The sequence below is a fragment of the Calliopsis andreniformis genome, chromosome 5, assembly GCF_051401765.1.
Source record: "Calliopsis andreniformis isolate RMS-2024a chromosome 5, iyCalAndr_principal, whole genome shotgun sequence".
In the NCBI taxonomy this organism is placed as follows: Eukaryota; Metazoa; Arthropoda; class Insecta; order Hymenoptera; family Andrenidae; genus Calliopsis; species Calliopsis andreniformis.
In genome coordinates this window covers 16505634-16523941 of record NC_135066.1, presented here as the reverse complement: position 1 = coordinate 16523941, position 18308 = coordinate 16505634, and the positions used below count along the sequence as shown (strand labels likewise).

The window sequence follows — 18308 nt, the reverse complement described above, 5'->3', positions numbered from 1 at the left end:
AAGTATTTTCATTTTTCCATAAAGCAATTTATCTTTCAATTTCACGTTTTAATGTATTACTTTTGAGGTTCGCTTATTTTTTAAAATAGTAGTAGCACTTTATATGCTTTGACTGTACGTGACCATACACGTATTGAATTTTAACTGATTTTAACGAACTTTTATTACATTAATTAAGTAGGGTATTTGATGGTATTTTCTCCCTAGTCCCTAGGAATTTATATTTATGCAATTGGAGGCACTGGTTCCCCCGAGATGGCCGTTCTTAATTCACGGTAGAGTCAGGTGGAATGGGAGACGTGTCCACAGTATATAAAAGAGCGATGCTACCGCGGATCGGCTTCTGAACTGGAGCTGATTTATTCGTTGGATTATTCCTATTGTTTCTGTAATTAGACAATACGAATTATCCTCGCTATGGCTCTCAGTCAGACAAGTGTGGTGAGTAACAAATATGAGCAAAATCGGCCACCGATCAAAGAAGCAATTAATTATGATTATTTCGATGACGACAATGATGATCTTTATTATTTGAGTTTTTCCTTGTCACCTCTATCATCGCAATCCTCGTCGTTAATCCTTTCACTTCGATCAGAACTGTACGTTGTTTTGAAATTCATAATAGATTTACGTATTACTGATTAGATACTGATAATTAGGATTTACGACTTTATGATAATCCATGTTCAAATTTTAATATCCATGATGATGCAAAATTTAAACAAAATGTTTTTTTGTAATTTTATTATGATTACCTTTATGTAGAGATCATTTTATAAAGATTTTATTCTATAGTAATAGGTTAGGATTATCTTTGGTATTCTTACATTTTAGTAACGTTAGTTTAATTTTTAATCTGTTCAAGTACAGTGTGTTTAGTATTCATTTTTGCAGATTAAAAATTTATAACTGCAAAGTTAAAATTTGTTTCAATTAAAATGAAAAGTATTGAATTTTTATGTCAGTTAACAATTATCGTGCAATAATCATAAAATTGTATATCTTATCTAAATAATTAAAACATTCGTTTAATTACTTACTACATATAACTTTTTAATATCTTACTGTATATTAGAAAATTGAGAAAAGCACATATTGAAGAAAATTAAATAGAAAAATGTATATAGAATTTAAGAAGAATGCAAATATTTAAAAAATTCATTCTAGCTATTTAATGATAAAATGTATGTTACTGTTGCAGCTAAAATTATATAATACTGTGATAGAAGATGTTATATCGGGTGTAAGAGAATCATTTTCAGAAGAGGGTGTAGATGAACAAGTACTACAAGAGCTCAAACAAATATGGGAAACAAAATTAATGTCTAGCAAAGCCGTTGAGCTTAATCCTGATCCTCCAGAGCCACAGGTTCCTCAAATAAATACGCACAAGGCTGTGCCTGTGAATAAAGGTAAGCATTAATATTACATTAAATTAACTATTGAAGTCATATATAAACTTATTTATTACAAAACTTCATTGCAATTGACTTGTAGAGTGTTATATTACGCATCATAAGAAATTTATGGTTTTTTAGGAGTAAATATAGGAAATCATTTTGTACAACAAACAGGAGGAAATTCAGCTCCACAACAAGCATCCCAACAACAACAATCACAACAGACACAACAACAATCTCAACAACAAACACAAACTCAAACACAATGTCATTCTACCACAACTGGAGTGCAGCAACATACTGGCACACCAGTGCAACAATTAGTAACATCCACATCTGCAGTGATGGACCGACAAGTACCTATTCAAATAACTTTGCCACCACAGACAGGCGTTCCAGATGCTCCACAAAGAGTATTAACCATTCAGGTTCCTGCATCTGCGATACAAGGTATGATCATTATTTTATACATAATAAATAATATATGTTAATGATATTGTATTTTATATTTAAGTTACTTAATATATTTTACTTATTTTTAGGTAATCAGTTACATACCATTTTGACGGGTCCAGTTATTTCAGCTGCAATGGGCTTACCAGCAAACTTAGCTTCCACATTGCTCCAGCAGCATGTCAATTCCACACTTCAGGGCCAAGCAACATTGGCACCTCTCCAAGTTAGTCAGCCTATACAGGTTGTTACACAGAATACAAATAATGTCTCTCAACGACCTGTACAAAATCAGGTATTAAAAAGCATAATATTTACGCAATATGTGTATTTTTAAAAATTTTTGTTTGTTTTTCATAAGTGAAAATTAATGTTTAGAATAACATAGCACAATTAGATGGTCCTCTTGGAGATTCATCGGATGATGATGAAGAAGAAGAGGAAGAAGACAATGAAGATGAAGAGGAAGATCTTGACGATAAAGAAGAGGAAGAAAACGACGAAACTGCTACAAGAGAAGAGGTATTTAATGGCACTGAATATATTAATGGTTTTGTTCCTTTTCACTTAAAATATAGTAATGAGAAATAAATATTTTTTTAGGAACCATTAAATTCGGAAGATGATGTAACGGATGATGATCCAGCAGATCTTTTTGATACTGATAATGTAGTTGTTTGTCAATATGACAAGGTATATTAAAATATTTATTATTATTAATTTTTAATATTTATTGTATATTAATTAAATTTGAACAATTTCTAGATAACAAGGAGTAGAAACAAATGGAAATTCTACCTCAAAGATGGCATAATGAACCTCAGCGGTAAGGATTATGTTTTTCAAAAAATGAATGGTGATGCAGAATGGTAAAAATTTATATGGGATGGTAAAGAATAATATATAAAATTTCGAAAAAATTGACCTTGGTAATGTGTTCACGTGAAATTGATATGAAAACTTTTCTCCAGATTTGTCCTTTGAGAAACGTTACACATTCTATTCATTTAAAACAATTTGTACAAAATCAAGAATGTCCAATACTATACAATCATTTCCGATAGACTCGATTAGGATTGTTATTTTTTTCGAATTACGAATACTTTGAAACCCTGATTATTCGATTGAATGAATATCGTTCATTTTTATATTCTGAAATTAGACTAAGAAGGGATTTGGACGAAGAGTTAAAAATTCTTAATGAAAGTAAAAAAGAAATCAAAATTGTCTCATGCTTAATTTAAATCAAAATTGAACAAATATTTTCGAATAATTATGGTTTTACTGTATAATTAAGAGCTCAATGATAAAGTGCGTACTAAATTATATTTTGAGGAATTCCAATACGGAAAATTTTTCACGTGAGTTTACTGTGTAAATAGATTCCAAGGGATCGCAATCTACCACAAATATGTGATGCTCTTGAAAATAAATGTGTCTTATACTGTTAAAAATCTAAATACAAAATGTTTCCTATGGAACTATATATTGTTAATTCATGTATCATTGTTTTTCCTTTTCTTAGATTTGTGTGAAGCTAAAACATTTTTATTTAAATATCTTTTTGTTGTTTCAGAGAAGCACTATTATTAAGTTTTAAAAACAAGTTAAATTTTTAGCGAAATATAAGACCAAAAGTATTTTTTAATACGAACATTTCTTAATGCGAACTTCTCTGATTAGATAAGCCTTATGGAAAATATTTTATTATGATGTGATGTACAGTGATCATTGACGTATTGTTTTTATATCTTCTATTTCACTAACAATTCGAGGAACTTCTTGTAGCAACTCTTCTGCAGTTATTTCAAAGTCTTTGTCTAACCAAATATCTTTTAACTCTGACATGATTAGACCAATCATTTTTCCTCTTTTAACATATGGCATTAGCATGTGTCCATTAACAGGGAACCTATAAATAAGTTGAATCTTCTGTATTAAATATGAGAATAATGGATATAATAATATTGACGAACTTTAATTTTTAATTAAAGAGAAAATAAGAAGAAATGAACTATCGTAATACCTCGGTATCGTAATTTTTTCAACCTTTTCGAGCAGGCTTAGATGTTCTTTACATTTCAGTAATTCGCAAATATAACTTTTTGCACTTGCATTGTTTCCTTTCCAGTGAATAAGTATTCTCTTATAGAATTTTAAAGGATTTTCGCATGGTTTATCTTCCCACATTTTAACTAAAAATAATGCTAAATCTCGTTCATATGCAGAAAGCTTTAGTCTGTTATGAAGAGTAAATACTTCGTCTTCATTTTTTAACATGACTGCGAGGAACGAAATTTGATGTAAAGAGAAATTATTTGTCTTAGAAGCGTCGCATACGGCTTCAAACCGTTTTACGTCTGGATTTTCTGGAAGTCCAACATATCTAGAAAAATTGTTAATTTTTTAAAATGCTTTCGTGTTTAATAGACTTAGTGAGAAATTCAAAAGTAACATAAAAAATCCGATTAGAAATTTAATATTACTTTGCAATACCACATTCCAACATCTTCAAAGTTAACTCTTTGGCATAATTTCCAGAAAGAATTTTCGACCATTCTGTCCAAATTCTTTCTCCAGATATTCTTTCTAAACCATCTATATTTTCTTTTATTGCCATGATTGTCGTTTCATCGTGAGAATCTGGTTGTTCTGCAATTCTTCCATAGAAGCGGAAATACCTACAAAGTAGTCAAAGTCTAAAATAAATTTTAGCTATTGTATATTAAAATTATTTTTTAAATTGGTAGTACCTTAAGATTCTAAGGTAATCTTCCCTAATTCTAGTTACTGGGCTTCCAACAAAAACGACTCTCCTCTTCTGTAAATCATCATATCCATAAAAGTAATCATATACTCTTCCCTCAAAGTCAAGGAACATAGAATTGATTGTAAGATCTCTACGAAGAGCATCTAACTTCCAATCTTTTGTTAATTTGACTTCTGCATGTCTACCATCAGTAGCCGTGTCAATTCTAAGTGTAGTAACTTCAAAATTTTCTTTATCATTAATTCTGGAAGTAATGGTACCTAAGAAATTAATAAACGTTCTTAATAAAATTTTTTTTCATAATTCTAAATGACAATACGATGTGATTGAATTTACCATGTTTCTCTCCCCTATTATTAATCATTCTAACTTGTTCTTCTTCAAACATATTTTTCATTTCATCTGGAGTAGCAGTTGTTGCAAAATCTAAATCTACAGGTTTTATACCCATCAAAATGTCCCTGACAGCTCCTCCAGCAATTCTTATTTCATAATTTCGTTTTTTAAATAATCCCACTAAGATATTAAGCTCTGGTGTAAATAATGAGTGAAACAGCGGATTATCCAATTTTGTGATCACTGGATCAGCCCTGCTTGATGGTGCTGGTTCATTTTTCATTTTGACCATTTGCCAACTGTGGTAAGCCTGTGGAAACTGTGGAAAAAATTGTTTAAAAAAATTGTTTAAATTTCAAATTACATTAGTTATAACAAATGTACAGTTTTTTATACAGTTAGATTACACTAATATTTAAGTTTATCCTTAAATATACATATATTTAAACACGCATTTGTGTTAAATTAATTACGTCTACCTTAGAAATACTTATTGTTTATATAGAAACAAAAAAAATATATTTTGTAAATTTAAATAAATACATTCATTACTAAAATATCTATAATAGGTACAATAATTACAATGTAACTTTATTTTTATAAAATATAAGCTACAACAAAAAAATCAATCGGAGAATTCATTGCTCTACTATACAGAGGTTAAAATCCAACCTCAAATTACGAATTAATTTCAACTTCATAAAACAAAATAGTTTTTAAACAAGTGAAACACTCACTCGTAATGAATAACGTGTAGTAATATAATTTACACGAGGAAAAATGTTTAACATTATTCAAAAAGTCTTTAACATCCTTTCACATTCACATATTCATATTCCTTCAAGAAAAGTGTTTAGTTCATTGACAAATACTTTAATGTTACTACTACATTTTTTTGTAATTTCATAATCGTATTTTTCTTCTACATTATAAAGTAAAATTAATTACCGCTTAATTGATTTACCAAAAAAGAATAAAGTCTATACGCATTTTTTAGTAATTTTTATATATTCTGTGTTACTGTTTTCAGCGAAATATTTCGTTACTCAAGCGAAAAAGGAAGGCTGAAATAACAAGGGTACATTTTACTGATAGTTTATTATCAATATGTATAGTAAATGGATGCGGATTCGTGTTTACGAATTGCAAATAAGATTTGTTTGTATTTTATTCAAACTTTGAAATTTTTAATTTAGTTAAAAGTTTAATAAAATATCGAAATCTACAACATCTACAACTATGATATAAAAACAATTGCAGTTCGAAACATTAATCCATTATTCACTTATTGATTCTAATTCTATGTAATTCTATGTATTGATAAAACATTTTGTATCTATAATACAAAAGTTGTCGGTGTGAAATTTAGTTAAACTACAAAAGTTTGTATTTAACATATCATTCACTAAAAGTACATTAGATAACTTTTTCCTACAATTTTACATTTTGTTACGTTTTTGCATGGATATGTAACTGAATAAGATAAACAATATAGGGGGATCAATACATCTTTTATTTGAAAGAAGTTTTTAATTAAAATTTATTAACAATAAATTAATAACATAATTCCTTTGTAAAAACTCATTTGTAAGGAATATGGAAAATTTAAACGCAATTACATCAATGTGTAACTATAATTCAATACATAATGAAATAGAAAGGTGTTTAAAACATATTAAATTTAAAGAATTTCCTGTTGAATGGGAAAAAAATATTTTAGATTTGTTACCAAAAAAATACATTAAGAAGTATTTTTTATTGATACAGTCAATATTAAAAGAAGCAAAAAATATGTATATCAAGGACATGCAATATTTTACTGTGGAAGTTGTTATATCATTACAAAAAAAGAAAACAGATTCTTTTATATCCAATCTAAAAGAAAGGGAAGTTTATAATTATAGCGCATTTTCGAAACATCGTAAATTGCTATTGAAAAAATATTTCCTTTTTCTAAGGCCAGTAAAAACTATTATAAACATAGCACATATTAAATTTCCAACAGTTATCTGTAATTTTAGAGATTATTATTGCTTTGGACTTATGTCACTAAGTGAGTTTCAAAATATGATTACTAATGATATCAGAAAAAGATCATTGACCATAATGAATGAGTTTCATGCTGGAACATGTAAAGCTATAATAAGAACAAAATTTTTAAAGCGTATTAATATAAAAAGATTATTATGCATTATTCAATGTATTACAAATGTTTTCGTGCAACAAATATTAAATTTTATGATTAGGTCTATTGATCATATATTGAATACCATGACTGATGAACATTACTGTCCACAAATTAAGCTTCAGCTTGTTTTCCAAGATAATCAGCTTTCTGTTAGTCCTAGTATACCAGAAGTATATTCAACATATCATAGTATAATTGATAATATTAACAGCATTGCTCAGGACTTAACACCATTAGAAGAATGCATAAATATCAAAACACATATGAAATATATTAAAATCAAATTACCAGATTGGTATATTGAAGAATCTCATAGTAAATTGCAAGGTATATTACATCATTTATATCAACCTGTAAATAATTATATAACACATATCATTGAAGAGTTTTATCCTATTTGTGCACCCACTATTAGGAGAAGAATATTGTCATTAGCTTTAGGGAAGATCAACTTTGATTTATATCTTAAGCAGATACAAAAGTATAATATATATTCAATAAAAGCAAATGCCTTGGTAGAAAATAAGTATTATATAACAGGAAAATTAGAACAAAACAAAGCTAAAGAAAGTTTGAAAGAAGAATCACATAATATTGTGAATGCATTTCTAGTGAAACTTATTAAATATCATAAAGAATTCAATTTGTCTATTTGTTCAGAATTTGAAGACTTCAGAACAAAAGCATTGAATGTACCAAAAGATGCAAAATCTTTAATAGATTTAACTGAATACATCTCATATGCATTGCAAGTATTAATAAAAGAACTAGAATCTAAAATTCGGAAGTCAATCAGTATGTTAAGTACATTGTTAGAAATTACAGTTCTGTCAGAGGATCATATTAAATTAAACAGCAGAACGATTAACTGGCTACATGAAATTGAACCTGTATTTAAACAAAATAATGTATTATGTGAAGCAATGAAGAATGAGTTAGAAGATGACATGCAGAAAAGAATAAACGAATTAAATTCTGAAATAGATAATGTTATCCCACAACTAAGTATCTTGGATAATATGGATGATATTAATAGAGTTGAAGAGTACATTGAATACTACAGAGGTCTTCTTCAACAAGTAAATAAAATTAATTGTGAGATGCAAAGAATTAATGAGGAAGAACAGTTATTTAAATTTCCTGAAACTGAATTTTCTAAAGTAATTGAATTACAAGACGTAATTATGCCATTTTATGATCTTATTTTTACTATTTACCAATGGCAAAAAGACAATGCTGTCTGGTTGGATGGTTCTTATGAATGGTTAGATGCCACTGTTATAGAAAAAAAAACTTTAGATTATCTTGAAAAGATTACAGAAATGAGTCAATTATTTAAGAAAAAGATTAAAATGGATTTAAGTACAAATAAATGTTTTAAATTCTCTGGAATTGCAGATGATCCAGATCCAATGCAACAACCTGCTCCACTGACACTGTGTTGGCAGGCTATTAATAACATAAATGATTTTAAAAGATATTTGCCACTAGTAATATGCATGTGTAATCCAGCTCTCCAGAAACGACATTGGACAGAAATGTCTTTAATATGTAATTTTGATCTTACACCTAATGCTGGTACCAGTTTGAGAAAAATTATTGCATTAAATTTAATGAATGATATTGAGAAATATGAAGCTATTAGTATCAGCGCTAACAGAGAATTAAAGTTGCAACAGAAATTATCTAGAATGATAGAGCAATGGGATGAAATTTCTTTTGAGATCAATGTTGATAGTAAATTTGGCATGAATGTATTTTCTAATTTAAACGAAATAGAATTACTTCTTGAAGATCATATTCTAACAGTTGAAGAAATTAAGACATCAAGTTTTGTCAAACCAATAATTTCAGAAGTAACAGAATTTTTCATGTCTCTTGTTAGAATTCAAAATATTCTTAATGAATGGGGCGACATTCAAACATTGATAAATTCATTAAATTCGATTTTTTGTTACCCTAACATAGAAATGTTTTTATCTACAGAATCAACTTTGTACACAGAAGTAAATAAAGTGTTGGCAAATATTGAGCATAAAATATGTGAAACTCCTACTTTTATGGAAATGAATAGTCCAATAATTTTGGAATCTTTATATAATGTTAGTGCAAATCTTGAAAAGATAAATTATGGAGTAACAAATTACATTGAAACAAAAAAATTATACTTTCCAAGGTTTTTTTTCCTTTCTGATAATGAAATTAAAGAAATATTATTTGAATCAAATAATTTATCAAAAATACATGTTCTGTTAAGAAAGTGTTTTGAAGGTATAAATACTGTAAAAATTAATGATGAAAAATTGATTTACTCCATTATTGGGGAATATGGAGAAGAACTACGCTTAGAAAACTTTATTAATATTTTTCCTACTTATGAGGAAAAGTGGTTGATACATTTAGAAAATGAAATACGTAGTACAATAAAGAAAAATATTTTCCAAGGCTGGCAAATATTTAATGAAACATTTTCGTATAATACTATTGCAAAATTTCCAAATATGATAGTTATTTGTATTTTTCAACTTTATTGGACTTCTGAAGTACACAAATGTCTTATGTCATTCAACTTTGAAACATTAAACTCTTTATATTTAAAATATGTTAATTGTTTGACTTGTTTAGTTAATGAAATGAAAAACTATTTAACACAAAGATACAGAGATGTATTAATTTCTTTAATTATCATAATTACTAATCAGAAAGATATTATAAAATTATTGATTGATAAAAATATTACTGAAGTTACAGATTTTGAATGGATTGCACAATTAAGATATTATTTACAAGAAAATGATGTAGAGGTGTTAACATTTGATGCAATTGTACAATATGGATATGAGTATAATTATTATAAACAACATATAGTTAATACTATTCTAACAGATAGATGTTTTTATACTCTTATGCAAGCATACAAATATCATTTATATGGGGCTGTTATAGGATTACCTGCTTCAGGAAAGACAGAGACTGTTAAAAGTTTAGCAAAAAATGTTGCAGTGCAATTTCATGTTTTTAATTGTACCAATATATTATCCTATAAATCTTTGCATCAAGTTATTAAAGGATTCATTTCCTGTGGAGCATGGCTTTGCTTAGAAAACTTTGATGGATTGGAAGTAGAACTTTTATCCATAGTTACACAAAGTCTGGTTTGTGTTTCTCAAGCAATAGCAACAAATCTAAAAACAATAACACTTGATGATTCAACACTGAATTTAAATTCAAGAGGATATATTTGTACTATTACAAATCTTGGTTCATCTAGACACTCTAATTTACCTGATAATTTAAAAATATTGTTTAGAACAGTATCTATGATGGTGCCAGATGTTAATAAAATTATAGAAATTGAACTTTTTGCTGCTGGTCTACTTGATTCAAAGCGTTTGGCGCTAAAATTAAATACACTCTATATAATCTTATCTAATCAGATATGGTGTGAATCATGTAACATTTTTAATTTATGCTCCATAAAAGCAGTTATAAGAATGACTATTTTTTTAAAGAAAAGTTTCCCTGATGAAAATGAAACTATGTTACTTGCTCGTTCGTTAATTGATATTAATCTTCCCAAACTTTGTAATTTGGATGTAGTTATATTTAAAGATATAGTACATAACATGTTTCCTAATATTAATTTAATACATCCCAATTATACAATATTTTTTCAAGCTCTTGATACAATGTGTAAGACTAGGTCTTTACACGTACACAATGTATTTAAACTTAAAATCATTCAAGTATTTGAATTAATGTATATTCATTCTGGTTTAATAATTGTTGGTGACCCTTATGTAGGGAAAACAACAATTTTAAATATTCTTGTAGATATTTTATCATTTTTGCATAAAGAAGGCATTGAATTTGGCACTAATGTAAAAATGGAAACTATAATTCCAGGAATAATTGATACTGATCAACTTTTTGGATATTTTGATAAAAAACTAAAAATTTGGAAGGATGGAATATGTTCTAAAATATTTCGATCATTTTCAGAAGATCATTCTTCTGATAGAAAATGGGTAGTGTTTGATGGACATTTGAATAATGTATGGATTGAAAATTTATATACAGTTCTTGATACAAATAAGGTATTGTATTTGGAATCAGGTGAGAAAATTAGTAGGTCAGATTCAGTATCTACTATTTTTGAAACTATGAATATAATGGAAGCTTCACCTGCTGTTTTATCAAGATGTGGTATAATTTACATAGACTCAAGTTCTATTGATTGGAGACCTTATATTCAAACACATATTTTTAAACATAATATTTATAATGGATATGAAGATATATTGTGCTCATTATTGGATTGGATAATAGATCCTTCTCTAGAATTTATACATAAATATTGTAGTGCAACTTCAACTATCGGAAAATTACATTATATAATGTCAGTATTAAATTTACTTGAAATGTATTTAAAGGATGCTCAAACAGAAGTTACTGAAGAAAAAGGGAAAGCCAATCATTTTATAATATGGATACAAATTGCATTAGTATTGTCCAGTGTATGGGGATTAGGAGGAAATTTAGATATGAATTCTCATATTAAATTCAATACTTTCTGTACGTCACTTTGGAGTGGTACAAATAAAGAATATCCAAAACCAGAGATAGTAAAAAATTTTGATATTACATTACCACATGAAGGTTTGATTCAAGATAATTTTTATATTTTTAAAGGTGTTGGAAACTGGAAATATTGGGGTGATTTATTAAAAAGTGAAAAAGTATTAGAAATGTTTGATTTTAATGAAATCTTTGTACCAACAATAAATACTATAAAATATAATCATATGCTTTTAAAACATATTAAATATGAAAAGCCTTTCCTTCTTTGTGGAGAAGTATCTGTTGGCAAAACTTGTCTTGTAAAGCATTTCCTGAAAAGTAAATCATTGAAAGAAAAATACGTAATCAACACTTTTAATTTCACATTTCTAGATATTATTAACAAAATGCAACAGTTGCTACTTTTGAAATTAAGAAAAATAGGAAAGAAACATTATGGTCCACCCAAAAACCAATATTGTATCAGCTACATTGATGATCTTAATATAGATGCAAGAGAGTGTAAATCAAACACAAATGCTATTTTAGAGTTTCTTCGACAATATCATAGTTATGGTTATTTTTATGATGTAACTGAACCTGAACAAATTTTTGTTGATAACATTATATTTTTGCTTGCAATTACAGGAAATATCAAGACTAAAATATGTCCTAGATTATTAACACATTTTAATTTGTATACTATGTATATGTTCCCTACAGACATGTTGTACAGAATATTTTCAAATGTTCTGTTCTCTAATTTAAAAAGGAATTCGTTTGCTACTGATGTTTTAAATACTGTAACTAGTATAACTCATGCTACAATTGATATTTATAATTCTGTAATTGAAGTTCTACAACCAACACCAGTCAAATTCCAATACCAATTCAGTATAAGAGATATAAGCAAAGTTATCAATGGATATAGTCTTCTTCAGAAAGAATCAGTAGAAACTAAAGTTACCTTTATTCGTCTTTGGGCACATGAGATATGGCGTGTTTTTGGTGATAGAATATTGGATAATAATGATAAAGATTGGCTCTTTTTGCAAATTAGAGAAATTATTAAACGTAATTTTAGAGATTCATTTGAGACAGCTTTCGATTATTTACCAAAGTTTAATAACAATCAAATTACAAAGGATAGTTTTAGTGATTTAGTATTTACCAATTTTATGGATATAGATAAAGATGGAAATAAAAGATATGAAGAGATCAATTCTATGGAAAAACTAAAAAATAAAGTTCTTTTTTATTTAAATGACTATAATACTAATTTTAAGAAACAAATTGATATAGTTATATCACAATATGTATTGGAATGTTTAATTAAAATTTCAAGAACTTTAGCTATTCCAAGAAGTAATTTGTTGATAATCTCTCCTACAGGATCTGGTAAAAAATCTATAACAAATCTTGCTGCATATATACAACAGCAAGAATTATTTGAACCATCTGTATATTCTTATCATGATTTTAGTATATGGAGAGAAGATATAAAATCTGTTTTAAAAAAGTGTGGGGGTTTAAGAAAGAATTTTGTACTTTTTTTAAAGGATAAACAAATGACAGACAATTTGCTTTGTGATCTTAGTAGCTTATTAGCTACTGGTGAAATACCTAACTTATTTTCTATTAATGAGAAATATGATATTGTAGAAACTGTACGTTTACATGCTCAAGATGGTAACAGAAATGCAGAAATAAGTATTCATTCTGTGATGGATTACTTCTTAGAACAATGTAAAAATAAATTACATATTGTAATATGTTTCAATTCAGCAAATAAAGCATTTAAATCATATTTACATAACTACCCAGAGTTAGTGAAATACTGTACAATGAATTGGTATGAAACATGGCCAACAAGTGCACTTATGCAAGTAGGTTCTAAATTCATTGAAAATATTAATGTTCCTGATCAGATAAAACCAAATATAGTGAAAGCTTGTATAGCACTACATAATAATGTGCAGGAAATAAGTGCTGACTATTATAAAATAACAACTAGAAGAATTTATGGTACATTATCTGCATTTTTACACATGCTGAGATTATATACCTATCTTATACCAAAGAAACAAAAGAATATTACTAAAAAAAGAAACAGGTATTTAGCAGGTTTAGAAAAGTTAAAGTTAGCAGCACAACAAGTGGAAAAGATGAAAGCCACTTTAATGATGTTAAAACCACAATTAGAATTCTCTGCTCAGCAAACTATTATTACTATGAAGGAAGTAGAAACTGAAAATATTAGTGTAGAAGCAGCAACCATTCTTGTACAACAAGAGGAAGAAATAGCAAATAAAAAAGCAGAAATTGCTGGAAAATTAAAACAGGAATGTGAAGCTGACCTTGCTGTAGCAATTCCAATTTTGGAAGATGCTGTTGCTGCCTTAAACACATTAAAGCCTACAGATATTACACTTGTAAAAGCCATGAAAAACCCTCCTGACACTGTTAAGTTAGTGATAGCTGCAGTTTGTGTTATGCTAGATGTACCACCAGACAGACCAATTGATCCAACTACAGGTAAAAAGTATACAGATTACTGGGGTCCAAGCAAACGGATTTTAGGTGATATGAACTTTCTACAAATTTTGAAAGATTATGATAAAGATAACATTCCACCTAATATCATGGAAACTATTAAAAATAAATACATGTCAGACAGTAACTTTAAACCACATGTTGTTGCCAAAGCATCAAGTGCTGCTGAAGGACTCTGTAAATGGGTGCATGCAATGGTATCCTATGATGAAGTTGCAAAGGCAGTTGCACCCAAAAAAGAAAAGTTATTAGCTGCCCAGAAGGAGTGCAATGAAGCTGAAGCCTTTTTAAATGAAAAACGCAGAACACTTTCTGCATTGAATGCAAAACTTGCAGCATTGAATAATAGTTTACAAGAGACAATGCAACGAAAAGTAAAACTTGAGAAAGAAGTAGAAGATTGTACTAGTAAACTTAATAAAGCAGGAAGTTTAATTGCAAGTTTAGGAGGTGAAAAAGATCGTTGGTTGCAATGTGCTGAAAGCCTTCAAGAAGACTATAATAATCTTGTGGGAGATATAATGATATCCTGTGGTATTATAAGTTACATGTCATCATATAACATTCTTTTTCGCGATAAAATATTAGAATATTGGAAGCAATATGTAAGAGATTTTAAAATATCATTTACTGTAAACTATAATTTAAAAAATGTGCTTGGGGAAGAAAGTGAAATAAATGATTGGTATACTTATGGATTACCTAAGCACAGATTTTCACTTGAAAATGCAATTATTATGAACAATTCTGATCTGTGGTGCTTATTTATTGATTCACATAATCAAGCAAACCAATGGATCAAAGCAATTGAGAAAAAAAACGATCTCAAAGTAATTACTCTCACTGATTCTAATTATGTGTCAGTTATACAGTATAGTATTGAAAATGGCAATCCAATATTAATTGAAAATGTAGGTGATAAACTAGATACATTATTGGAGCCATTTCTTCTGAGAAGAATTTATAATGATGAAGGAATTTTGTATTTAGATACTGGTTGCAATGTAATAAAATATTCACATGATTTTCGATTATACATTACAACAAGATTGTTTAATCCTCAGTATTCATGTGAGACATTTAGTAAATTAACAGTTATTGATTTTTCTATACAAAATGAAACTCTTCAAGACAAATTGCTTGATGTTGTCATTTCTAAAGAATATCCGGAACTTCAAGAAAAATTCAATACTTTACTCATAGAAGATGTTCATAACAAGAAAATATTAAAACAGCAAGAAGATAATATTTTATGTACTTTATCTTCAACAAGTATAAATATTTTGGAGGATGAAAATGCAATAAAAACTTTGGATTCTTCAAAAAATCTTTCCTTAAGTGTGATTAAAAAACAGGAAATGGCAAACATAATGTCATTAGAAATCAGTAAAGTTCGAGACACTTATATACAGTTTGTCAAATATTGTGTAAATTTATTTGATACACTTACTTCTCTTTCATACTTAAATTACATGTATTGTTTCTCTTTTACATGGTTCATACAATTATATATTAGATCAATTGAGACTTCAAATAGGAGTACTGTCATTGAAAGAAGACTACAATTTCTAAAATTTTCATTTACTCAGAGTTTTTATATAAGTATTTGTAGATCATTATCAGAAAAGCACAAAATAGTATATTCATTCTTATTGTGTATTAAAATTTTATTAGCTAATGAAGAAACTACGCAAGAAGAAATTAAATATTTTATGTCTACAAACTTAAATCATATTAATCCAATTTCTAATGACATAGTTGACTGGTTACCACCTGATACTTGGAGAAAAATATGCGATCTTAGCAAATCATTGCCTGCTTTTTATGACCTTGCAGACAATTTTCACTCTAATCATAAAGTTTGGAAGCAATATTACAATTCTGAGTTGCTTGAAAATTATTTATTACCAAAACCTTGGATTGATACCTTATCTTTATTCCAGAAGCTTATACTTACAAAAACTTTAAGGCCTGATAAAATTTTAATACAAATTACACAAATGATACAGAATATTTTAGGAAACACTCAAATTATCTCCCCAGAACTCAAAATATCTGAATTATATAAAGAATCCAGTCCTTTAACTCCTCTTTTATTTATATTACCAAGTTGTTCATCACCTTTAGAGCTCATTTCTACATATGCAAAAAGAAAAGGATACTTATCAAAATTCACTTCTTTATCTATGAGTAAAAGTCAAGAAGCAAAAGCTAAGTTTCTCATACAGAAAGCTCGGAGAGAAGGGGGTTGGATATTTTTGCAGAATTGTCATTTAGTAACTCATTGGATGATTGAACTTGAAAAAATGTTTGGAGATTGTAATGTTTTTAATACAGCTTTAAATTTTCGATTGTGGCTATCTAGTTACCCTACCAATGAGTTTCCAATTAGTATTTTACAAAACAGTATAAAAATAACTCATGATTATCCATTAAACATCAGAGAGACATTGTTAAACGTTTATCACTCTGAACCAATAAAAAACAAAGAATTTTTTGAAGGCTGTCCTGGAAATGATAAAATTTTTTCAAAACTTTTATTCAGTATTTGCCTCTTCCATACAATTGTAAAAGAAAGAAAAAACTTTGGAGCACAAAGTTGGAATATACCATATGATTTTGATGATTCTGATCTTCGTATATCTATTATGCAAATGCAAAATTTAATAAATAATACAAATCATATACCTTTTGATATCTGTTTATATTTGATTGGAGAGTGCAATTATGGAGGAAAAATTGTGAATGATTTAGACAATAGATGTTTAAGACACCTTTTAAGAAATTATTGTAATTCAAACATAATTAAAGATAAGAGATGTGCAAACTTGAATGATATAGAACAACTGATACCACAAAGATGTGAATATTCGCATGTAATTATGCACATTGAAAATATATCATTAAATTTATCATCTCAAGTTTTTGGATGCAATAAGAATGGTGTTATTAACCGAGATATCATGATAGCTACTGAATTTTTCTCATCTCTTTCCTATATGAGTTCTATTGTTCCTCCAAATCAAGACAAAGAGGATCAGTCATTCCAAGATCAAGTAATAGCGGTAATTAATGATATTAATGATAAACTAAATGATTCATTTAACATCAACGAACTCTATGAGGAGAATATTTTCTTGCTCAAAGAACCTTTAGAAAGAGTTTGTATGTATGAAGCAAAATTACTAAAACACATTATAGAAACCATAATTGAAACTTTAAATAATTTGAAATCAGCATTTAATGGTATTTTTCCATTCTCTGAAACTTTAAACAAAGTAGCAGAAGGAATATACAGAAATAAAGTACCACAAATTTGGAGAAATATACAAGGCAATATTATGCCCGGAAATTTATCATATTATATTGATAATATAATAAAACGTGTGGATTTTATCAAAAAGTGGATGAATCATAAATGTCCCAAAATTATTTGTCTGGATGCACTATTTTTTGGGAAAATGTTTTTTTCCGCAATTTCGTTAACATTTTCCAGAAAATATAATACACCCCTCGAAGACGTTGCGTTTGAATTTGAAGTTCTAAGAAACGAAGATGAAATTGATACTGAAAATGAAGAATTTTTCATTTATGGTTTACACTTGACCGGTGCTCGATGGGATTCCAACAAAAATATATTAACAGAAAGTCTTATGAATATATTTTGGCAAGATATGCCGCTTATACGTTTTAAATATTCAGAAAATAAAAAAGTTACAACTGATAATTATGAATGCCCTGTTTATGTAATTGCTCTTCAACTTACTCATAAAAATATTAAATCTGCATTAAATAATTATATTATCAACATACCTCTGAAAACTGATATTCATTCGTCTCACTGGATAAAATGTGGCACAGCTTTGTATTGTCACACAGATGAAAACTTTAAGACAAAAGCTCTGATATAATCATCATTTACAGTTTTTTTAACGATATATAATAATGTATAAAAGATATTGAACAATTACAAAATATGATTTATAAGGAAAACTAATTATATCAATTTAAAGATTATATCGTATTTACTTGTAAAAGGTAATTGAAA

At 28.0% G+C, this 18308-nt stretch overlaps 3 protein-coding genes across 6 annotated transcripts; 2 read left to right on the top strand and 1 right to left on the bottom strand.

The window, feature by feature from the left end:
* The first annotated feature begins 286 nt into the window (after positions 1-286).
* Positions 287-3341, top strand: Tfiia-l (transcription factor IIA L). Its single transcript, XM_076378370.1, has 7 exons — positions 287-441; positions 1202-1412; positions 1539-1850; positions 1943-2148; positions 2232-2375; positions 2457-2546; positions 2619-3341. Exons 1-7 carry the CDS (start codon positions 418-420, stop codon positions 2724-2726), a joined length of 1095 nt encoding a protein of 364 aa, XP_076234485.1. The 5' UTR covers positions 287-417; the 3' UTR covers positions 2727-3341.
* LOC143179243 (CCA tRNA nucleotidyltransferase 1, mitochondrial) lies at positions 1270-6000 on the bottom strand. 4 transcript variants are annotated; one of them, XR_013001923.1, is made up of 9 exons: positions 5908-6000; positions 4960-5278; positions 4607-4883; positions 4340-4534; positions 3880-4239; positions 3509-3765; positions 1959-2134; positions 1761-1838; positions 1270-1400 (listed from the first exon to the last, which is right to left on the bottom strand). XR_013001923.1 is itself a non-coding variant. In XM_076378369.1 (6 exons), the coding sequence occupies exons 1-6, from the start codon at positions 5748-5750 to the stop codon at positions 3582-3584; spliced, it is 1389 nt and encodes a 462-aa protein (XP_076234484.1). In that variant the 5' UTR covers positions 5751-5833; the 3' UTR covers positions 3487-3581. The 4 variants fall into 4 exon arrangements, 1 of the variants encoding a protein (XP_076234484.1); XR_013001922.1 differs by lacking the exon at positions 5908-6000 and adding an exon at positions 5697-5833; XR_013001924.1 differs by lacking the exon at positions 5908-6000 and adding an exon at positions 5632-5732.
* A 750-nt stretch (positions 6001-6750) lies between these two features.
* LOC143179644 (dynein axonemal heavy chain 7) lies at positions 6751-18171 on the top strand. Its single transcript, XM_076378958.1, has one exon. It carries the CDS (start codon positions 6751-6753, stop codon positions 18169-18171), a length of 11421 nt encoding a protein of 3806 aa, XP_076235073.1.
* Positions 18172-18308: the final 137 nt, after the last annotated feature.

Excerpts from the sequence above, each read along its gene's own strand:
- LOC143179243 (XM_076378369.1), bottom strand. The coding sequence starts at position 5,750 with ATGTTAAACATTTTTCCTCGTGTAAATTATATTACTACACGTTATTCA. Across the intron at positions 5,279-5,696 it reads CTACACGTTATTCATTACGA|TTTCCACAGGCTTACCACAG; the intron begins GTGAGTGTTTCA and ends TTTTTTCCACAG. Across the intron at positions 4,240-4,339 it reads TTGGAATGTGGTATTGCAAA|ATATGTTGGACTTCCAGAAA; the intron begins GTAATATTAAAT and ends CAATTTTTCTAG.
- Tfiia-l (XM_076378370.1), top strand. The coding sequence starts at position 418 with ATGGCTCTCAGTCAGACAAGTGTG. Across the intron at positions 442-1,201 it reads CTCTCAGTCAGACAAGTGTG|CTAAAATTATATAATACTGT; the intron begins GTGAGTAACAAA and ends TTACTGTTGCAG. Across the intron at positions 1,851-1,942 it reads TCCTGCATCTGCGATACAAG|GTAATCAGTTACATACCATT; the intron begins GTATGATCATTA and ends ACTTATTTTTAG.
- LOC143179644 (XM_076378958.1), top strand. The coding sequence starts at position 6,751 with ATGTATATCAAGGACATGCAATATTTTACTGTGGAAGTTGTTATATCA.